The following is a 24,723-nucleotide window of genomic DNA, read 5'->3' on the forward strand; positions in this document are numbered from 1 at the left end:
TACAGTAACAGTTGATCTTTATTTGAGGTTAATCACAATCACTTAATTGATGGCAGGGGTATGATAATTATGTTTGAACACAAGTTTGAATGTTATTGTTTAATTCTGAGCAAAGTCGCATGCCCCATTGTAAAAGGGGGTGATCAATTATGCAAGTTTTTTCTTTTCATTTTTTGAATAATTACAGGTTCATTAGTTGAAATGAATAATCACAGGTTTATTACAATTAATAATATTTATTGCGCATCCTTCATTGGAGCATTTGTGTGAACAATTAGAACATTGAAATGAAGAAAAACACCAACTTGGTTAAAAGTTGAAAAATAACAAATGAAAAATAACAAACACACAGAGTTGTATGTGTGGACTGATGATGAGTCCTACTACTTACGGTTACACGTGAATACAAAGAGTTCACCCATGTCTTATTCACAATCTGTTTGTACTGCCAGAGCAGTGGATTCAGGAACAGTACAGTAGGCTACATATATTCTGGAGCCTCCACAAATGGGTGTAATAATAAAACTAAGCAAAAATAAAAATAAAAATAGCAAGCATGTTATCAAATAAGAAATGACAGATTACACAGGTAATAACCTGGTCAGCAGCTGTAATAAAAGGAGACCCATCACATTCATATAACATTCAAAACTGCAATGGGCATACACAGGTTGCCCATTTTTGAAGAAAAAAAAAAATGGTCGGTTTTTTTTTCAGTGACCCAGATCACAATAGTCACTTGGAGTCGTTGGAATACTTTGATATAACTGCAAAATGTTTTACTATGTGTATAACTGGAAACAAACAGATTAAACTACAGGACTAATGAAACATCTGCCGAATGTTGTTAACTTCTAATTACAGCTGTGCCCAGTGACAACGGAGAAGGTGCACAGACACGGGGTTACATTAATACAACACCCCATGCTTTGAATTTCCATTTTAACCATATAGTTGTACATGGGTATTGTGGGAATCCTATGCCATATATTGTCAAATGATGTAAGTCTGCCAAATAAGGGAAAGTGTCTGCGTGCCTAATGCAAGTGCATTAATTCTAGTATGTTTATAATTCCATTAAACTGTATTAATTACAAACAAAAATACTGGAAGAAATATAAACATAAACAAAAATCTTAGAGACCACAACTGACAAAATAACTGGACAAGTAGTCCATTCATTGATATGTATAAGGACAGGGTTAAAAATTAAACAACCAGCCACTAGAGGGCATCATAGACACTTTGGGTTAACATCAATCAGTTGTAATCACTTTAATGTCAACAGAATTACACATTTCATTGAATTGACCATTGCGAGAGTCACAATAATAACTCACCTTAGTGCTTCAATTCCTTTTGAATTACCTTTTTTATTATTATTATTAAATCAAACACTAAGTAAAGTAATTTTAAATTTATTTGATTTGCAAGTTACGGCAGTTACAGTGACATCTACCTGCTAGTATTTCCATACTTGTCATATGATTTGCCCAATTCACTTAAAAGAGTAGTTCAAAATTAATGAAAAATTAATGAATCGCCCGCAAGTGTATGTTGACAAATAATGTGAATATGATGGAGAACATTTTAATCGAGTCTTTGAAATGTGATTAAGTCCTGCTTCTGTTAAGCATCTGATAAGCAATGACACATCCACTTGATCCAGGGAGGCAAATGAAAACATACAAAAATAAAATTTTCTCCTCTCATAGAAAAAACATAAAAAATTACCAACAGTATTTTGCAGGAAACAAATAAAAATTCTTTATATTTACACCATTGTAAAGTGACAACTTTTTATCAACTTTCATTCCTGTCACATAGGTTCAAATGTGCGTCTTCGTACTGCGCTCATTAACGTTTACTGTGTAACATCATTTTCTGCATTTCCTTCCTTCAGAATCAGTTGTGAGCATAAAAAACAGGTTCCTCTTTACACAAATGCCACTCTGACTTGGGTGACTGCAGGGAAGCGCCCTTAATCGCAGGCACTCTTTTCAGACATGTTGTATAGAGGTTGGATGTGTTGAGATGGTTGTTTGTTAAACTTTTAGGCAGATGGCCCTTTTGCACTTGAGTCTCAAACCCCAGAGTGGAGTCTTTAGAATATTCCACAAAGCTTTTTTTTTTCGATTTTCTTCTCTGAATCTCTGGATGAAATGGAGACAAAGTCCTGTCACCTTTACAGGACAACAAAAGGGATGTCTTTTTGTGGAGTTGAGGGATTTGGGGATAAATTCCCTTAGCATCCATATCCAGTGCCTCCTCAGTTTTAGGGCTGAGTGGTAAGCAGATTTTAGGACTTGCCCAGGGTTCAATTTTCGGTTGTTCTTTGCTCTCTGAAGCAGGCAAGTATGATCTTGTGATTGCCTCACTATTTTCTGTCTCTTTTACCTTATTGAAGTGCTTGCTCTCATGTATGCTCAGCAGCATTGCAGACTTGCACACTTTAGGGCAGTACCGACAACTATGTTCTGTACTGAACCTTTCAAGATGTTTTGCTTCATGGCTCTTTTTGGTGGCAAGGTAGAGGAACCGCTGTGGGCAGTATGAGCAGCGGTAGCGTTTTTCACTACTCAGGCTACGAGTCAGCCCTATCGAGTTAAAGCATGAGCCATCCTCTGTGCAACTTTGGCAGGCAAAATCCTCGGTGAACGGGACATCTGCATTGGGAAGCTCGTTGAGAGGACACTGCTTACCACAAATCTTGCAGCGAGGCTGATGGCAGTTGACAATATGCATGCTGAGGGCGGCTGAAGTCGAGAAGGAGCTACTACAGCAATGGCAGGTAAAATTCTCTTTTGGACTTTGACTCCTTAGCTCCATCCTAGACTCAGATCTCTCAGCTGCGACTCTTTCCTCTAGACCACAATCCATTTCCATGAAGTCATCATCTGGCTCAGGAGACAGTGGCTTTGTATAGTACTGAGAAGCCTTTAACCTTTTCCGCTTGGATCGGAATCTTTTGCCCTTCTTTTTAGGTTTGTATGAGTAATAAGGACGCCACAGTTTGTCATTTTCAGGATCATTCACATCATCATATGGCTCATCTTCTATGACTGAACTTGGAACTTCTGTCCGTAGGCGCAGATTTGGGAATCCTAGATCATCCTCTGCTGTGTTACCTTTCTCATTACCTTGCTTCCAGTTTCTTCTCTTTTTCCTCTTTGGGAACAGCTTTGAGCCTTTAATCTTGCGTCGAATAATGGCCTCATTGCCAATTTTGACAGTTATCTGACACAGTGGCAAGACTGGGTTGTTCACTGATGGACCAGGACAAGCAGGCTTGGCAATGTATGTTTCTGTCTTACCATCAGGGCGAAGGTTCGGCGTCAGGGTCTCTGGTTGTGGCTGAAGCAACTGATTAGCCATTACTTCAATAGTTTGTGCAGCTGCAGATAATTCACTAAGCTTGCTCAGTCCCTCAAATGAGCATACTGGTGGTATGTTGAGGAATGGCATAACATCTCTGCTTGTGTTACTACTGCATTGTGTGGGAGATGAGTTTCTGTGCATTATCGTAGAGGACATGGTGTTTTCCTCTGTTGTCAAAGATGGGGTGTATCCACAACCGAAAACGGGTGACACAGAGGCCTGAAAGCCTGTCAATCCACTATGGTTATTAGTGGGGTTAAAGCCTTCCTCTTCGATATGAGACAAATTCTTATCAGAAGGCAAAGAAGTTTCTACATGTTGGTCACATGGCTGGTCAAAGGTAATGTGAGGCATTTCCGAAGCCATCATCTTTGGAGTTGCCATAAAGGTCACAGGCATTGAGAATAATGATTGACCACTAGTAGCACACTCTAGGTTATGAATAGGAGCTGTGCCTTTAAGTGGAGCAGCTTGTGAGTTAACATCGAGCGGGGCAGTGAAAGAATGCTCGTGGTTGCCCATGACTTCAGAATAAGTCTGACTATAAGTCTTGTACCTTTTCTTCTTGAACTTCATTGGTAAAAGTCTGTAGAGTTTTATGGGGTATACACTTCCCTTGAAACCACCATTAGCAGATTTTTTATTCACTGCCAGACGTGGATCAATGCCATGAAATGACTTCTGATGGTTTTTGAGGATGTAGTAAGTCAAGAATGTCTCTAAGCAAAAGATGCACTGATAGCGCCGCTCTCCTGTGTGCCAGATCTCATGTTTGGTACGGTATTCTGCCAAAGCAAAAACTTTATTGCAGTAGTGACAAGGATAGGCTCTTTGCCATGAATGCACATTCTCATGTCTTTTTAAGCTAGACAGAGTTACATAGGATCGTTTGCACACACTGCATTTATAAACCCGTTGACTGTTTGATTTGGTAACTTCTTCTTGAAGTGCTTCCGATGGGTCTGATAATGTACTATCAAGTTCTGGAGGATCTTGAAGATCAGAACTTGGGAAAGGTGTATCCTCTAGGAAGGGTCTGCTACTTGAGTCTAGACTCACTGAAGCCTCTTTGCCATTCGGCTCCAGCTGTGGTAAACCTTTCACACACACTTGTTCGTGATTGCGCAATCGTTTCAGGTGCATGAACTTTTTATTGCAGTACTTGCAAAACAGATGACTGACAAATCTTCTCTTGTGGCTTTGCATATGGACAGCAAGAAGTGCTGAACTACTGAAGGCCTCAGGACATTGCTGGCATCGGTGAGTTGTAGATGTTGGTACATCTTCAGGAATTAAGGAAGGCGGATCATCATCCCGTGGGGGCAAAATCTCAGGTGGAGGCAACAAGTCGGGGGCAGAACACAAGGCTGAATTTGAGCTTGAAGACTGCAGCATAGATGTGGAGTCAGGGGGACCATTTTGTACAACAGAACTGCTAACAGGACTCTGAACAAATTCACTAGTTTCACTGGATATGGGTGCCAAACTTTTGCAAAGTCGATGGCGCTTTTTAATGGGACCAAGTCTATGGTTGGACAGAGTCTTGCAAGGTAGCACTACAGGCTTTATGACTTCTTTATTATATTGTTGTACGTTCTCTTTTAGCTCAGAAGTCTGATGGCCTTGGTTTACAGCGTATGAGTGTTCAAACATGGCATCAACAGAATCACTTTCGACAGAGGGTATTCCTGATAGCGGTTGTTGAGCCATGTCTGGTGATTGGTGGCCATTACTGTGCGAGTCCACTGAAGTAAATGGGTTGTTAACTTCTGCCACTTCTGTGATGGAAAAAGCATTAGTTATCCGTGGACCTTTGGAGCACTCTTGCTCCTCAAGCCGTGGTGCCTCCTTCTTCAAAATGCTGCAAACAGACAGTTTTGTCTGATTCATTGAACTTTCTGATTTAGCAAAGGCTTGGCTTTGTGTCATTCCAGAGTCTTGCCTTTCAATCTCAAGAAGCTTCTCAAGAAAGGGGATCCCTAACCTTTTCCCTGCAGCTATTAAGGACTTGTTGTCCCCTTTACTTGCTAAATCCACTTTGGAGGAGTAAATGAAATTAAGGATGCTGGCAAACACCTCTGACTTGAGATCTGGAATTTCCAGCACCTGGCTGGAACCGCAAGTCTCAGAGGCTGTGAAAGCGTTGCGGAAATATCCGCTAGTCGCAGCCAAGACATTTCTGTGAGCACGGAATTTGATGTCCTCCACAACAATGGTAACATCACAGAACAGGCCAAGTGATCGTTGTTCGCTGAGTCGAGAAAGAACAGTGTGGGGGTGCAAGTTGTCCATCATCCCATTGCAGCTGGAATGGACCACCATCATCTACAAGTGTGGATGAAAGAGAAGACAACTCCATTAGGATACAATATCAATGGGCAGTGTTATCTCAATAATAAAAGTTCTGCATTAGTACCTACTATGTTAGTTTAAATCTCAGAACTGCAACAAAGTTGTTTTTGGGCCCTTGAACAATGCTTCTCAACTTGTACAACTTATTGGATTAAGTGTGAATGTCATAATGTACATTGTTCTAAATTAAATTGCACACATTTTCAGTTTGTACACATGCAGATGTGACTTTAACATGGCCATATATTATAGGCTGCAATAAATACATTAAGATATTGAAGCTAGTATGTGGCCAGTCACAATGCATGGTGTTAAGCTGGCAGTATACTTAAAATGGAAAGACATTTTAGACTTTTAGCAAAAAGACACCTTGGGTTTTGTTTGTATTATATGGTGCAAGCTTCCAAACAGAACTTCTAACCACAATGCCTTTAGTTCTGAGATCTCCCCCTGTCTGTAATTGGTCTAAATACCACACAGTTGTGGATGAAGCAGCTCAAACACTTTTGAGGCAAAACTCAAATTTGTTACATACTTCTCTGTTTTTATATATTTTTTGCCTTAGAAAATAAATGATCACTACAACCAGTATCTTTTTCTGACACATTTGTGCTTCTTTCACCATCAACATGTACATTTTAATACTTGTTCAGTCTGACAGACTTGCTATGCAAAAGCCTCTCAAAATGAAAACTGATATAGTGCTTTTTAAATTCTATCAGCATAGTTACAACTGCAAAATGCATTTTCTGATTTAAGAAGAATGTAATGGAACACATTCAAAAAAAGTTAAAAGGTATGCTTCTACAAGCAGCTTAGTGCCAACAATCTGGCTGCTCCCAGCATCATGCTGCGATACCATGCTAATTCCTTAGCATTAAGACAAGCACCTGTTCCCTGGTGGATACATGATTACATTTTCACCTGCACAAACAATATTCCTCTCTGAGATTTAACTGTTCAATACTGTCTGTTTGATTAGAACATTTTATTACTCTCACTGTGTTACAATGATAGAGAATGCAGGCAGTTTAGGGAGCAGAGGTCAAGTCAGCTAAGGCAATTTTCTCTTCCGCCTTGTTTGTGGATGTTTGCACTGATTAAAATGGATCCTTTAACATAGTAGCCTGAGAAGGTCGAACATCAACGGGTCAGGCAGGAGTTAAAAATCCTCCATGAGTATCTGATTAAATAAAAAGGAAACTGTGGAACTGGGCTGGTTGCTGTGCAGGTTACTAACTGGATGGATTTGTTCGAGCACATCACCAAAACTAAAGAAGCAGAAAAGGATGTTTAGACATTAATCCTCATCCCACACCTTATTAGGATGACCCAACAGAATTTGGTCAGAAGACTTGAAAGACAACTATGTTGCAGCAGTTAGATTGTTTTATCCATGCCCTCAGTTATGAGACTTGCAAAGCAGTGGCAAGTCAAAACATAGAGAGCACAGTGGAAATTGTGGATGCTATCAAGAAGGCTGAGGCTACCTTGACAATGACCAATTTATGAATGAGGTTACAAATGAATTAGTTTAGAGTGTCATCATAGAGGACCTTGTTTTTCTCTGTGTTGTTAGAAACAACATGTATCCATAACTGAAAATATGTGAGCTGCTGCAGTACACTTGATACCAGGGAGAAGCACTGGCCTCACACTCCAGACTCTGCTTAACAATTAGGGAACAGCCCTTGCTGTCAGACTACAGCATGCCTTGGACATAAGACAGGAACAGGAGTGACAGCCAGTAACTATGGTCACATGTTTACATGCAGTTACATTAGCACAATCAACCAATCTATCCTGCCCAGTCTGGTATAGAGGAACTGTCCACGTCAACTGTACACAGTGCAAATTCTGTACCTTCGACATGGCATTATTTATTTTTACAGAACCCATGGCAATGTGTTAATTGGACTTATTGCCTGTCTTCCAGTACCTATTAGGTTTCCCAGGTTTGGTTAGATGCTGAATGGGTTTGGGCCCAGAACTTTTTTCTCACCAGTAATTTGAGCTACTGGTGATTAAGGGACAGTTTCAGAACTTTTTACCACTAAACCTAAATGAACTAGCTTCACTTAAAACCATTACATAATGCCACACAGACTACTCATCATGCATTTTGAAGGGAGCAAAGTTTACAAAGATACAACAACTAAGTCATTAGAGTCTGCAAGCAAATTAGTCACGTTCCATAGTAATGGTGGCCAAGACAGGTGGAACCCTCTGGTTCTGTAATGATGTATGGTAGTTAAACAAGGTGTCAAAGTTTGATACCTACCCCATCTCCTGGGTAGATTAACTAGATGAGCAGCTGGGTAGGTAATTTCAAACTTGGACCTGACTAAAAGATACTGGCAGGTGACGTTCGACTGGAAGACTGCACCAAATCCGTAGAAGTCCCTGGCAGTATAGGGTCCTCCCACCTGGGCTCCACAGGGGCTCAGTAACACATGAGCCTCAGAGTCAAACTTGGTCAGATAAAGTAGCTGAGCACCTGGGCCGTAATTTCAAACGTGGACCTTACTAAATAATAATGGCAGGTGACCTTTGCCTGTAGGACTGGACCAAGTCCATTCTTTGAATTTCTAGCTGTCCCTAGCAGTATAGGGTCCTCCCATCCAGGCTCCACGGGGGACATAATTCTACATGAGTCTCAGAGTCAAAGAAGTGTTTTAAGCATCAAGAACTTTGATGCATGCTTTTCTGGGGTTGGCAGGATACTACAGATGGTTAATTGGTAACTTGGTCCTCATAGCTGCCATCATAACAGATCACACAAAGTAAGTCTAGTGAGGGTCAGTAACACTACCATTACGAGCATCAATATACCAAAACAAAGTAAAAAAACAAAACAAAACAAATGCATCTGTGCAGACTGCTGCTGGAGGTAAATAATACTATAAACAAATTAAAACTTCATTCAATGGAGAAAAAGGGCAGGCAATAAATTATCGTAAAAGCAACATTCCTTGCCCTAACTACCTTTTCACTCTCCCTGAAGACTCACTTTACAAAGTGTGACCTTCAGCATGGCAATATGATGAAGCATGAACGGATACTCAAATATCCAAGATGGCGGCACGCAGCGGCCACTTCAGGTTGACTAATATGGTACATTACGTGTAGCCTACACTTGTGTACATGTCTATCATCACCAAATTCTGCTGAACATTGGAGAACAAAGTTCAGGATGGATAAGCTATGGACTGCAATATGAGCTACACAACCTCGGGCTACTATGTGAACCAGGCCCTAGGACCGCGGTATTGCCTGATGCCGCTGGCCAGAAGAGAGGGCGCTGGAAACAGTGAGAGGCAGCAGAAGGTGAGCCGGCATCCATGTTAGGCTAAAGGCTAACCCAATCCGTCCAACCATCCATTCTCCTCCCCAGTGTTCACTCTCTTAACAATAAACTGGATTTACTCAGACTACAGCTAACTACCCAGCGTGAATTCCAGGACTGCTGTGTTTTAATTTTTATGGAAACATGGCTCAACGACAGCATTCTGGACACAGCCATTCAGCTAGCCAGACTAACCACACATCACACCAACAGGATAGCAGCACTATCTGGTAAGACTCATGGCGGTGGTCTGTGCGTTTACATAAGCAACAAATGGTGCACGAATGCCATTGTGGTTTCAAGCTACTGTTCATCACTGGTGGAGTTTATGACTGTGAAATTCCAACCATATTACTGCCCAGAGAGGTTACCACCACGCTCATTGATGCGGTGTACATTCCACCTGGCGCAAGCACTAAGTGAACTCTACGGGGCTATCAGTAACTTACAGACAGCACACCACGACAGATTTTTCATTGTCACTGGAGATTTTAACCATGTGAATCTGAAATCACTGCTGCCAAAATTCCACCAGCATGTTGTTTTTGTAACCCATGTTACAAACACTCTGGGCCTTGTTCACACCAACATTGACGGTGCTTACGAGGCTGCACCCCGCCCCCACCTTTGTGGCTCAGACCACAGCTCTGTTATGCTAATCCTAGCATACAGACCACTTCTGAAACATGCCAAACCTGTTCTCAAGCAGGTGAGAACAGTCAGAACTGTTTTGAGCACACAGACTAGAATATGTTCAGAGAGGCTGCTACATACCACAACACCACAGACTTGGAGGAATACACAGCATCAGTAACTGGCTACATCGGCAAGTGCAAAGATGATATAACTTCCTTCAAGGCCATCACCACACATGCAAACCAGAAACTGTGGATGACTGCTGAAGTGCGCTCGCTGTTGAAAACCCGAGACTCTGGTCTGATGACAAGGCAGCCCTCCGCACAGCAAGGGCCAATGTGTCCCGGGCTATCAGAGATGCAAAGGGCAACTATGCAGAAAAAATTCACAGTCACTTTACAAACACCAAGGTCACAAGGCAAGGCATTCAGGCCATCACAGACTACAAAGCTACACCACCTCTCTGTGATGATGATGCCTCACTCCCAGATGCCCTGAGCGATTTCTACCCACAGTTCGAAGCACAGAACAACATGACAATGGGGAAGACCACCCCAACTCCTACCAACCAAGTACTTTTTCTGTCTGTAGTAGAGGTCAGGAAAACTCTGTCCAGATTCAGCCCACAGAAAGCTGCAGGTCCTGACAACATACTTGGCTGGGTGCTCAGGGAATGTGCTTATCAGCTTGTAGATGTCCTCACAGACATCTTCAACATTTCCCTGAGCCAAGCAGTTGTCCACGTGTGCTTCAAGATGACCACCATCATCCCTGTGCGAAAGAAATCATCTGTGTCCTGTCTGAATGACTAACGGTCTGTTGCACTTACACCCATCATCATGAAGTGCTTTGAGCGGCTAGTCATGAAACACAAAGAGCAGTCTTCCCACTACACTGGGCCCATTTCGGTATGCATACCGTCCCAACCACTCAACAGAGGACGCCAAATCTGCTACCATCCATCTGTCTCTGACCCATCTAGATAAAAAGGACAATTATGTAAGGATGCTGTTCATAGACTTCAGTTCAGCATTCAACACAATCATCCCACAACAACTGACAACAAAGCTGAGCCTGCTGGGTTTAAACACCTCCCTCTGCAACTGGATCATCGGCAACTCCACCTTCAGCACCACCACACTGAACACCAGAGCCCCCCAGGGCTGTGTGCTCAGTCCACTGCTGTTTACCCTGCTGACTCATGACTGTGCTGCTAAGTTCAGTTCTAATCATATCATCAAGTTTGCTGATCACACTACAGTTATGGGTCTCATCAGCAATAATTATGAATCAGCGTACAGAGAGGAGGTGAACCAGCTCGCAGAATGCTGTAGCGACAACAATCTGTCTCAATGTTGATAAGACTAAAGAGATGATTGTCGACTTCAGGAGAACCCAAGTGGACCACTCACCACTGCACATCAATGGAACAACTCTAGAGAGAGTCAAAAACTCCAAGTTTCTTGGTGTGCACATGACTGAGGACCTCTCCTGGACTCTCAACACCACCTCCTACTCAAGAAGGCCCAGCAGCACCTCCACTTTCTGCAGAGGCTGAAGAGAGCCAAACTTCCCCCCTCCCATCCTCACCTCCTTCTACAGAGGGATAATATAGTGTGTCCTGACCAGCTGTCTCACGGTGTGGTACAGGAACTGCACAGCTTCCAACTGCAAGCCCCTACAGCGAATTGTGAGGACAGTTGAAAAGAGCACCGGGGTCTCTCTACCCACCATTGACATCTTCTTGAACAATCGCTGCATCCGCAAACCAGTATGCATCTGCACCAGTATTGTAGATGACCCCTCTCACCCTTTTCATGGACTATTCACCCTCCTGCCATCTGGCAGAAGGTGCATCCGTGCCACAACCGGCAGACTCCGCAACAGTTTCTTCCCTGAGGCAGTCAGATTACTCAACACCCTGCTGCCTTCCAATGCTCACCTGGGCTAGTCAAACACCTAATTCAGTAAGACTCTGTACTACTGCACACTGCACTTTACATAGCTGCATCAGTCACTTTACTATGGAAATCATTTTTGGCAGTAATGCTGCTATACTTGTGCTGCTACACTACACAATAGCTTACAGATTAAAGTCCATGTTTACATTTTATAGTCCATGTTCTGTGTATTTACTGTCCTGTGTATCTATTGTTTTGTTCTGTGTATTTATTGTTTGGCACTTTTGCATACTGTTCCGTGTTGCACCATGGTCCTGAAGAAATGTCATTTCGTTCCAGTGAATACAAAGCTATATAGAGGAATGACAGTAAAAACCCACTTCACTTGACTTGAAATACATTTTCACCTAGATCCAATGTAAATTCAATTTCTCTATGGGGTGTTCTACCTTGTGGGTTCTGTTTTGCAATTCTCAAATTGCATCATTTACAAAACTAAAAATAACCAACTGTAAATTGTATATGAAGCTGGTAGTGGCATTGGGTCCTTGTTCTTTATTAATATCACAGCAAGAATAAAACGAAGTGTGCTTTATTATGCAAATGTATAGCATAATATAGACCACGTACACGCCATTTTTCTCATGCACTGATGACAGCATTTTATATACAGAATATTATTTGCCCCTTCTTGATTTCTTAGATTTTTTGCATTTTTGACACATTCAGTTATTTCAGATTTTCAAACAAATTATTTTAATTAATATAAGACAGAAACAACTTGAGTAAACACAAAATACAGTTATCCAACACCAACTGGCCATGTGTGGAAAAACTAACTGCCCCCTTAATTACTCAATTAAAAAAATTCAACTGATAATTGGGTTCAATTAGACTATTCAACCATGCTAAATAAATTACTGCCTGCCCTGTTGAACCTACTGTAAACATCACTTAAACAGAAACTTTCCAGCAATGTAAAGTAGGCTTAAAAGGTATCAACAAGCAGCACACTATACTTAAATGAAATACCAGAAAAATGGATGAAAAAGAAAGTTATTGGAATGTATTAGTGTGTAAAGTGTTACAAAGCCATTTCTAAGGCTCTGGGACTGTAGTGAACTGCAGTGAGATCCGTTATCTCCAAATGAAGGACACTTAAAACAGTGGCAATCATCCTAGAAGTGGCCAGCCTACCAAATTTCTTGCAGAGTGTATCGACGAGTCACCCGGGAAGACACAAAAGAACCAGAGAAACCTCTAAGGATCTGCAGGCTGCGCTTGCTTCAGACAAGGTTAGTGTTTATGATTACACAGTTAAAAAGAGACTGGGCAAAAAAAACGGTATCCATGGGAGAGTTGCTATGCTAGAAAAAATGCTGCCGTATAAATGGAGAATGGGCTGGTCTGGCCAAATGGTAGCCGTAAGCCAAGGCAGTGCAAATGGAAGAATTGATATTACTGGAAGAATTAGCACATGATGCACTGATGAGGGATGGATATTTAGAGACCATATACATATTTCTTTCAGAGGTTGCAAGCTGGCTTATAAGTCAGTTTTGTTTGCCATGGCATCGTCTTCAAATGTTGTGCAACACTTTAGAGCCAGCATCCTGCACCATTCTTGTGCATGTGCAAATTTTGTGCATGCTTTGATTTCTTGCTACTGGCTCATTTCAAAGAGAGATAAGTGACCAATTTGGTATGTCTCAGCCTACAATGAGAGGTATACTTCCTCATCCCGAATACATCATAGTACATTCCTTCAGCTCTAACCTGCATCAGTGCCTCATCATGTGTCTATAAAACAAAGGTTTAAACATGAAAAATCCAGCTATTTAATTTTAATTTACATAGCCAGCTTTATTGGCATCTTTTCACATTTTGCAGCGACTGTAAACTTAAACTCGTGTCATTCAATATCCTGCACTGCTCTGAGCATAGCGTCCAGCTTTTCCAAGACAGCATCAGTGAGGACTCTTGGATTCTCTCCATTTTTGTCCTTTTCAGGTGCTGTGACCCCGCCTGTTATGCTGCCAAACATTTTTTTATTCTCTTAGACGTGAGTCAAAAGTATGTCCAGTATACTGCCTCTGAGAAATTTTTCTATTTTTTGACCATTTAGTTGTCATTTTGCACTTTCTGCTCTGTGAGCTTTGCCATTTATGGAGTTTTTTGTGGACATCACTAAATGCAAATAATCTGTGCTGTGCATACGCCCATGATTTACAGATGATCCATTTATCAACACATGCACACTAGTAGGAAGACAATCAGAGTTTCCGAAACCTTTGTAAATCCGGCAGAAATTTTTACTTTGGTTTGGCTACACAAACGTTTATATTAGAGATGCACCGATGTATCAGCCAATAATCGGTATCGGCCAATAAAGGCAATTTTTGACGATATCGGCCATCAGCCAATAGTTTAAAAACATCTGATGATCAGGGCCGATTATATCCTGTCAATCAAAAGAGGGCAGGAAAACGCATCGAATTTGTGCTGTGTGTAACGATCATGTGTCTGGTGTGGAAAGCTCTGCACTGCTAACATTTTAAACCGCATGCTGCAGCAGAGCAGAAGCAGTGCGTATTTTTTTCGGCGTGCATTTTAACGAATGCTTTTACACCGGACGCTGCAGCAGTGAAACAGGAGTTTCACTGCTTGAGCTGCTCGCGCTGAATTAAAGCGGCAGTACACCGTGGAAAGATTTAAATGAAGATGAGTTGACAAAAAGTATATATATTGCACAGAAAAATATATTTGTAGAGTAGTGCATTTCATATCCAGTAACGTTAACATATTATAGTTTAAAAGCTTATATTATATATTACCAGTTTGATGTCAGTGATGAAGTAGAAATGCTTGTGTTTGTGGTGAGTGAATGTGAGACTAACAGGAGGTTTTTTAGAATATAGTCAATATTAATATGAATTAATAACATTCAATAAGTTACGAAATCTTACTTTAATCTTCAGAATTTAGTTAATAATAATAATAATAATAAGCTTTATTTTATAAAGCGCCTTTAAAAGCAGCTTCTCAAAGCGCTGTACACAAAATAAGCAGTACACAGAAAAATAACACGTATAAAAGTTAATATAATAGTTAATGTGTTAATGTTAATTTGAGTAATGTGTTTTCTGTTTATGAGAGCAGTTACTGTGAAACAACTTGTTGAAATGGAGAGAATGAAGTTTTTATTTGCATTTCTTTCAGAATTGTGGAATTAATTATTATTCATTTAAAAGAAGATATAAAGGGTAGAACCACCAAACTATCGGTATCGGCCGATATCACTCTGAATAATTGGCTATCGGTGCATCTCTAGTTTACAATGAACTTTACTACAAGATTGATAAATGAGGCCCAATGTGCCATTATAACAGACGAACAGAACACAATCCCACACTAACAAATAACCCTTAATCTGACAAAACAAACACACCAAATATCAACATAATGAGGGCCCAAATTGGTGCCTGCTGCATGGACACACAGCATCGGTACTATACGCCTACACGTTATAAAACAACATTTATTCTTTTCATAACAGACTACAAATGAGTAAATCTGACAGTCACAGATAAGCCATAAACACAAACACCATTTCATACTTACCTTACAGATGTTGCTTAAATGTTGTCATTCTAACTTTATATAATTAGTGTTATTATAGTTACACATATTCCGTTGAATGGAAAACTGTAAACAGCATCAATACAATAAACATTCAGACCACTGTTAAAGCTCAGTGTGCACAACACAAGATGGCAGCAGAGCTTCAACAATGGAAACCGTGTCCATTTCATGTTTACAAACTTGATAGCCATTAACGTGCTAAAGCTAATCAGAGTAACTGTGACACGCAGATTATATAAATACTTCTATTTTATACACAATTATAAACACTGTCCAGTGCTTATTCATAAGCTTGGGTATAACTCTTCGGAGTTCTTTGGATAGTTAAGGTTTCTTGGGTCCCTAAACAGGTTCTGCTTGGTAGTCGTTTTGATAAAGAAACCCACTGTTGTAGAGCTATACAAAGAATAAGAAAAATAGATCACGAAATAAAACAGACAACATAGAAGAGAGGGGCTGCTTTCATTATCAGTGCAAATGCTGCTCGGAAATGCTTCCTGTAACCTCCACTCGAGGGGCTCGTTTTTCATTTTCTCACCAAGAATTGGGATATGTCTTAGATTTTTGTTGTTGGTTTTTAATCCCCTGTAGATCCAGAGAATATTTTACTTGCAGGTCATTACACTAATAACCATCTGCATGTGTGTCCGTGTCCAGGAATATATGCAAAGCACTCTCAATATTCATCGATTGGGAGTGGCTAATACTGATTTCCTGTATCATGTTTCGGATGTCTTGTAGAAGTATTCGGTTTTTAACATTATTGCTCTTCTACATTCAAGTAAAAAAGCAGCGATGTGTGTGCTTTACATGTTACATTAGTAACACTCATATTAAATAGTTATTATGTTATTATTAACTTTATCTGTCTTTCAATTTAATCAATTTTCTCCTATCTGTCTCTTCCATTTCTTCTTCTCTCTCACTCTCACCTCTTCTCTGTCTATCGCTTTGTCTCAGGTATGATTTGCTTTTCTTTGTCTTCCTCTTTTGGCGCCTCTGTTCCCTTTCTTAGTCTCATTTGTATTGTCTCTCTTCCTGTCTCTCTGCATCTCTACATCATCTGATTGGATTCCTCTTCAAATTCTTTATGATGTCTACATCTCTTGTACTTTATTCACCTGATTTGCGCTGCTGCCTGTTTCCTCACTGCAGCGCGGCCATTTTAAAACATGAATGAGAGATGATTCAGCATTGGTGAAAACAAAATGGCTGCTGGGGTTTAGCTGACGGTTCAGATCACTATCGATTGTGAACAATGCTTGCGTTTCACAGTATGTGACGAACTCTACGGAAATTGAGCCAGTACTGTCCTGGTTTTAATCCATTTGAAAATAATATTGATCTGTTTGAAGATTTCATTCATATGTAATTAATGTAAGCCTAGCAGTTAGCATGGCACAAAACAAACAGCAGGCAAAGAAATATTAGCAACCTACACACTCTCACACACACAAGACATTTTGTTAACATGACACTAGATTTCCTGTTTTTAAAAGGAAATTCTTTTTAATTCGCACAGGGTTTGTGAAAGCTACGTGGCTGCAAGTGTGTCTCTGAATATGTGAGCGTGAGCGAGAAATAAGAAAGAGATGCGAAGTAAACCACATGCGAAGCTTTACTGTACATGAATTACACAGCAAAAAAAAAGGCACAGTTCATCCATCCACATAAGGGGTATGATGGCATCATCATTAAAAGATTTGATTTATTGAATTTTGTGCACTGATGAGTATGCACAGGGGAAAAAAAACGTATGTAGAAATCTGCAGAAATAAACAAACAAACAAATCTAAACCCAGTGTGCAAAACCTTCATGTTTGAATTCCCTCGTAAGGCAGAGAAGTTGGTATGATCACGGTTGAAACAGGCCTCTGTTGTCGGGGCAACGCATTTATAAGCAATTAAGCTGGGTGACGAATGGCGAACAGCGTAAAAATCGTGCTTAAGAGTCAGCTTATCAGCATATGTTAAGATGGAGGATAGGCGGCTTTGCCTGCTCTGCTCCTGCAAGTGTGTGTGTGTGTGTGTGTGTGCGTGTGTGTGTGTGTGGGTTTTGTCTGCTCAGCCTCTGGACTCTCACATTGAGGGCTTGCTGCATCTCTTCCTGCGATGGCGGTTCGTGTACGAGTCAGTAAACCTGCTCAATACTGCAGCACACTAAAGCTAATTATTGGGAGTTTTTTGTTGGTTTTGTTTTTAACACAAATGTTGTTATGCTGTCTTATTCTTATCGCGTTCTAACTCCTCGTCCACAGATGTGCGGATGCTGCCACACCCTTATTTAACATAGTGTAAAATAGCAGCATAGAGAAACGCGAAGGTCGGTCAATAATGGCATATGAATTTTTTTATTTTTAACAATTAGAGCGAAAACTAAAATTGGAAAAAAAAAATCCCCTACCTCAGCAAAATGAAACACAGCTGCTGGCGTCCAGTCATACGCAGAGCAAGAATCGCATCACAGCGCTTTCTGCAGAGAACGAAACACGTAGAATGTACTATTTATTTCTGTTCATCAGAGAATGAGGTGAAACAGACGAAACAGAAAAATGCGCCATCTTGCAACGAAAATAAAAATTGACTCGTTTGACTCGTTGCTTGCTGTCTAGCACTGCTCTCAAAGTCTGTGCGTCATCTCTCTCTCTCTCTCTCTCTCTCTCGTGCGCTCTCTCTCTCTCTCCATCTCTCTCGCTCCCTCTCTCTTCCTTCTCAGAGCCTTGTTTTCGCTGAGCTTCAGAGGTGGCATTGACTTTGCTCTGGAATAGCCACTGCAACTTTAATCAACATGGCTGAAAAACGATTGAGAGCGAGACACGGAGAGAGAGAGAGAGGGATGCGGGATGGTACGATGCTAATGTCAGAAACACTGCTGAAACACCAGGGAAGATGATGGACGGCGAGAGATAGGGAGAAGAAAAAGACAGAGCAGAATCAGATGCATGCTGCGAAAAGAGAAAAGGACGAAAGGGTGGATGACTGCTCCGTAGCGGTGGACGAAGGAAAGAGAGAATGGAAGCAGGAAAGCTGAAAGGCAGAGTGACCAAAAAAGAGAAAGAGGTAGAGGCAGAACCCTATGATGCTAATGTCAGAGGAAAAAAAAGAAAACGATGCCGATCTCGGGTTAGCAGCAGCGGCGGCTAGGAGATTAGGGAAATAAACAGTGTCTATACATTTGCATACACACACACACACACACACACACACACACCCCCCCCCCCCCCCGCGAGTGGTGTCTGTCTCACACACAGGATTCATCTCACTACTGCAGCCTTATTTAATGCATATTTTAATGCAGCTAAGCTGCAGCCTGATCAATGCAGTATCATCAGAGAGAGAGAGAGAGAGAGAGATGGGGGGAGAAAATGAGGGCACAGAAGGAACAGTGCGTGCAAAACATGAGTGAAGAATGAATGAGGGCACGGAAGCACAAGGGAAGACGATGGATGGCAGGAAGAGGGAGTGAGAGATGGGAAATAGAAAAAAAGGAAAAGAAGTGGAACAGACGGATGTTACAAAATGAAAGGATTAAATGGGCGCACTGTGTGAGGACAGACAGAAAAATATGGAGGAGAACGAGTTAAAGAGAGGCATTTTTATTATAATTGGGCATTTTCTGTGGAGTCTTCTCCAAGTAGATACACATATCCATGCTCTAAAGTGTATATACAGGTGCATCTCAAAAAATTTGAATATTGTGGAAAAGTTCATTTTTTTCCCTGTAATTTCATTCAAATCAAGGAACTTTCATATGTTCTAGATTCATTACGCATAAAGTGAAATATTACAAGCCTTTTTTTTTGTTTTAATCTTGATGATTACGGCTTACAGCTCATGGAAATCAAAAATCCAGTATCTCAAAATATTAGAATAAAGAATTTATAATACAGAAATGTCGATATGAATGTTTTCTTTTATACAAAACTACAGTTCTAGCATTTAAACCTTGCTTACCCCCAAGAAGGGAGAAAACTGCTGTTTAAAATTCCATACAGACTCCAACACACAGATTGCTTAAAAGCAACTACTATTTTATTGATTTAATGATTTCATTTATACAAATTTGCAGATCACAGAAATTAGCGCAAAATCAAGGAAATACTGCAATATTCTGCCAAGACGTGTCATGTGACCATCACAATGCATATGCTTTTTTTTGTTGTGGTCAAAATGCTTGATTTTGTTGTGGCTTTTTTCGAAATTTGTGATGCAATTTGTGGAGTTTTTATGGTTTTTTTGGCAGAAAACTACCTGAATTGGCGAAATTGCAATCGCACGAAATTGTTTTCCACAGTCTTCATCAGTGATGTTTGTTGGTAATTGAGACCTTTTAGCTGTACTCATGTTTGATGCAAGTGAATCGAAGAGGACTTTGGCTGAATGCGCGTTGTGATGATGTCACATGGCGCGTCTTGGCCCAAATCTGCGGAAAATCTGCGGGAGTTTTGAAAAATTGCACGCTCCTCTAAATATTGCAGAGTTTGCTTGATTTTGCGTCCATTTTTGCGATTGCGAAATAGCTAAATCCTGGAGGAACTGACCAAAAGTTCTCATTCACCAACAAACATCAATGTGAAACACCGTGCAAAACAATTTCGTGTGATTGCAATTTTGCCAATTCAGGTAAATTTCTGCCAAAAAAAAAGCACCTATTCTATTTATTGAAAAAGAACATAAGTGACACTTGATCAAAGAATTATAAATCTACAGTGGAAAATGAGTAATCACTTTCTCATTATGATCAGAAGATGTCTCTCTAGTCTTATCTCCTGAGATATATATGGCAGTCCCGGCTTTTGACGAACAGGAGCCATGTCTTTGCTTTTCTTCCCAACTCGACTAATTGCTGTCTGTCCTTACATCGGTGCTGAAATAACTGCTGATTAATCCATCCATCCATCCATCTTCTACCGCTTACTCCTTTTCAGGGTCGCGGGGGAACCTGGAGCCTATCCCAGGGAGCATCGGGCACAAGGCGGGGTACACCCTGGACAGGGTGCCAGTCCATCGCAGGGCACAATCACATACACACTCACACACCCATTCATACACTACGGATACTTTGGACACGCCAGTCAGCCTACCATGCATGTCTTTGGACTGGGGGAGGAAACTGGAGCACCCGGAGGAAACCCCCGCAGCACGGGGAGAACATGCAAACTCCGCACACACATGGCCTCGGCGGGACTCGAACCCCAGACCCTGGAGGTGTGAGGCGAACGTGCACCCCAATTGCTGATTAATCCTGTGGCTAATTTTATAATAAATAATAATAATAATTCTTTTTCTAGGCACTCAAATCGCTTTACATAGTGGGGGGGGGATCTGCTCAACCACCACCAGTGTGTAGCATCCACCTGGATGATGCGACGGCAGCCATTGTGCGCCCGAACGCCCACCACACACCAGCTATTAGTGGAGAGGAGAGAGTGATGTAGCCAATTCAGAGATGGGAATTATCATGAGGCCATTATAGATAAGGGCCAATGGGGGAATTTCGTCATGACCGGCTTTATACCCCTGCACTTTATGATAAGTGTCCTGGGATTTTTAATAACCACAGAGAGTCAGGACCTTGGTTTAACGTCTCATCTGAAAGACAGTGCTGTTTTTACAGTATATAGTGTCCCTGTCACTATACTGGGGCATTAGGACCCACACAGACAGGGTGAGTGCCTCCTGCTGGCCTCACTAATTTAACTAACACACCACTTCCAGCAGCAACCTTAGTTTTCCCAGGAGGTTTCCCATCCAGGTACTGGCCAAGCTCAACGCTGCTTAGCTTCAGTAGTAAACCAAGCGTGAGCTGCAGGGAGATATGGCTCTGGCAAGCGTAAAAATAAATTAAATAAATAAACAAATCCCACTTAGCATTAACGTTAACATTCAAAAATGACTTTGCATTGTGCAAGATGTTTCGGGGCGGAACAGCAAGATATTTGTATGTACACAGTATGCCATACACCAGCTGCAATAAGTCAAATATTATCATGGCCCAACATCAGGCACAAAAGAAGTCCATCTACACAGTGACTGACTGGAGGTGGCAGCCAATCAGGACAGAGAATAAGAGTGTGTGAGTGTAAACAAAGCAAATGAGAGTGAGAGAGTTAAAGAGTCCAGTATTACACTATAATTGGAAAACAAATTCAAGACTGCTGCAATTATAGCATTTTTTCTTTCATGCAATAATTTTTTAGGAAGCTAATAAATGATGCATGATGAGTCATTCGGTTTATCTTCATTGCTGAAGCCCCTATATTCAGCCCGCTGAGAGATTACATGGAGCAACCCTTTTCCCTCCAACCAGAGCTTGTAGATTAACTGTCTAACATTAAGTAACTAGTTGATACTGTAGGTTATGTGCCGTTTATGATCTTGCAGAATGATCACACCCGGCAGGTCAACGACGCACGGGCACCAAACATAGCAATATTTCATATCACAATGGTTTGTGATAACCTCATATTGTATGTAAGGAGTAAAACATGTCGAGGTGTGCAGTTATAGAAGAACAACTGAAGGCGTGGCGTGATGCAGACGGCCGTTAACACCACAGAGTGGATTATTATTTCAATAAGTCTGAAGCCTTTTATTCCTAACACACTACAGCAATTTGTATCTTTGTTAAACCCGAGAGTGAAAGAAAGGTCCGTGGTGATTAAGCATGCTACTAGATGATTAAACTGAGTTCTTGTTGGGTCTGGGACACCTGTGACTCAGCAAAATTAGATCCAGTTATGTGCTTCAAACGTTTCTGCATGCGTGCATGCATGCAAAAAAAATGTATAAATTAAATAAAAACAAAACGGCATTGTATCTGGAAAGGGAGGCGGGAAACAGGCGGGGATGAGTAAATTAACAGCAGACCACAAATGTCTAAATTATTCCTAAAAGTGGAGCACTTGTAAAATATGACTTCCCCATGACACCTGAAGTGCTCTGTGTGCGATATGTAATACATTAATACCGACCCATTAGTGCAGGAAGCTTTACTTCTGAACTGCGACGTTCTAGAGGGTTTTAAAAATCCAGTCTTTCGATGTTCAGCTCATTTACAGCTGGTAGAAACAATCATATGCAATCATTTAAAAAATGCATGGAGCTTTTAAATGTGCAGCAGCAAGGTGATGTTGTCAGTGGTGTCTCATTGCCTTCATATCTTATTTCCATTCCCACCTGTGTGGACACACACACACACACACACAGACACACACACACACGCACACACCTGCCATCAAGATGAGCCCTAAGCACAGGACGGGTTCCGTTTTCATCCAAATGTGTATGCTGATCAGCACCGAGATGAAGAGATGATCTAACGAGATGGCCTGAAGCTACAGAACACAACACCGCCAAGTGGTGCATGCTACAGGAGCGTGAACAAACCGCAGTGTTATTTTCTCTCTGAGTCACCGAGTGGTGCGTAGGTGGTGTGCTGCCACATCATCACTCACTTCCTGTCTCAACATGAGCAGCATTACCACGTTAAAACTAACTCACCCATCCTGGAGAGACAGGAGTGCAGCCGATTCAGTATCAAATCACCCTGGGCTATGCTCCAATTCTGTTGTCAACGTGCCCTCGATGAAGTGCGTATCATCTACGTAACACCGGTTTGCACTTGCAAAGCAGCACCATGCAAGGAGCAGTACTGTTCAACAGCTGGTGCTATTTCCTAACATACTCCCAAAAACAAATGGGCTTGCTCGCTCACTTTTGTGCTAGGCAGCAGGTTTGGGTATCCAATCTTTCATTCATTGACCTTCAGTAACTGCTTTATCCTGGTCACGGTTATAGTAATCTATCCGGAGCTTATTCCGGCAACGCTCAGATTGAGGAAGGAATAATCCAGTGATGGAGACGTCCATCAGAGGCGCAAATAGCATAGTCAGTCCACCTACTGACATGTTTTTAGAAGGTCGGAGGAAACAGGAAAACCCAGAGAAGACCCATACAGACATTAGGAGAACATGTTAAACTCCACACAGACAATAAGCGATCTTAGGGTCGTAACAGGGACCCTGGAGCTGGAGTGCTGGCTTGCGATCTCTATCAAGCGTCCTAATTTCCCAGCGGTATTCAGCAGCGCAGTTCCATTAGCTGTCATGTACAAATGGAGGACTTTTTTTTAAAAAGAGTTATATATTTATATATATATATATATATATATATATATATATATATGTATATATATATATATATATATATATATATATATATATATATGTATATATATATATAAATAGTAAATTTTTTATATATATATATATGTATATATATATGTATATATATATATAAAAAGTAAATTTTTTTGTTAATGTACAGTAATGAAATCTGGGTAAGTTATGAGGCTGAAGCCCTAATAAAGGTGAATGCTTGATTTAAAAAAAAGAAACGCTACTTATGGCACAAGAGCTTTACCCTTTTTATATAACAGGTTAAAACTCAGCAACGCCTTCTGAGTAAGCTGTGCTCCTGAGTTTGCTCGTGTAATAATCATCTAACACACTTCAATTCAAAGAAGTAACATAACAGCTCTCAAGATGGAGGACTGCCAAATGGGGAAAGAAAAGGAGGGCAACTGGACAAGGGAAAATGTTAAAAGCAGTACTGGATTGCAGCCTAGTCCTTTTACAGTCTTCCATTTACAGCCATTCTCTACATATAGAACACAGACTTGATTTGAGACCGCCGATCGTTTTTTAATTTTTTATATATTTTTAACTGCATTCTTTCACTGTTCTTCAAAGGACACTGTGTTAAATTGCAGCAACGCCTTCTGGGTAAATTGAGCTCTTCCAGCCCTCATCTAATGCACTTCACTCGAGCTGACGAAGTAACAGATAGGCCCTTGTGATGAAGGGCTGCCAAGTATTAAAGGGAAAAAAAGGGAGTGAGAGAAATGGTTAAAACAGGAATGAAACACAGCGGGTGACAGGATCAGTCAGCCCTGAAAAAAAAAAAAAAACGAAAAGAGTTTGTCTGATTCACAGTAATGCAACGGAAATGCTGCGGCACATCAAAAACATCGAGAAACACACCTCAGTGTTTACTGAAAGACCAAAGCGATGACGTAATGCAGGAATACACAGGAGTGTGTAAGAATTAGTGAAGTGTGTGTGAAGTATCACAGCGAGCCAGAGTAGGGTTAGTAATTCTGTACCGACCTGCAGTGCAGACGTCCCGATCATGATCGTCTCTTGTCTGCTTCTTCTCTGACTGCACAATAAACACAGAATGTGCAAGTCAGTGTGCAGTGCCGCCTGCTGGGGATTATAAATAATGTAATATATATATATATATATATATATATATATATATATATATATATATACACACACACACACATATATATATATAATAAACCAATAAAGCTAGATGATTGCAAATAAATAGGTCTTACTACATAATGAAGGACCTTTCTCCTACACCATCCTCCATGAGGACCTTTGGAAAAAAGAGCTC

General features: G+C 40.9%; 1 protein-coding gene across 6 annotated transcripts in view; it reads right to left on the minus strand.

Moving 5' to 3' along the window:
- zbtb38 (zinc finger and BTB domain containing 38) overlaps positions 1-24,723 on the minus strand; it is a 25,510-nt gene continuing 787 nt past the window's right edge. For 3 of the 6 annotated variants that reach the window (XM_053623355.1, XM_053623357.1, XM_053623358.1), the window contains exons 3-5: positions 24,662-24,705; positions 24,426-24,477; positions 1-5,703 (exon numbers count right to left, since the gene is read on the minus strand). In XM_053623355.1, coding sequence (XP_053479330.1) covers positions 1,906-5,703; positions 24,426-24,477; positions 24,662-24,699 — 3,888 coding nt within the window. In that variant the 5' untranslated portion in view covers positions 24,700-24,705 and the 3' untranslated portion in view covers positions 1-1,905. Of the gene's footprint in view, positions 5,704-17,659; positions 17,729-22,486; positions 23,327-24,425; positions 24,478-24,661; position 24,723 lie in introns of those variants that run through there. The other 3 variants (XM_053623360.1, XM_053623359.1, XM_053623361.1) reach the window with 3 other exon arrangements.

The sequence above is a fragment of the Ictalurus furcatus genome, chromosome 4, assembly GCF_023375685.1.
Source record: "Ictalurus furcatus strain D&B chromosome 4, Billie_1.0, whole genome shotgun sequence".
Taxonomy (NCBI): Eukaryota; Metazoa; Chordata; class Actinopteri; order Siluriformes; family Ictaluridae; genus Ictalurus; species Ictalurus furcatus.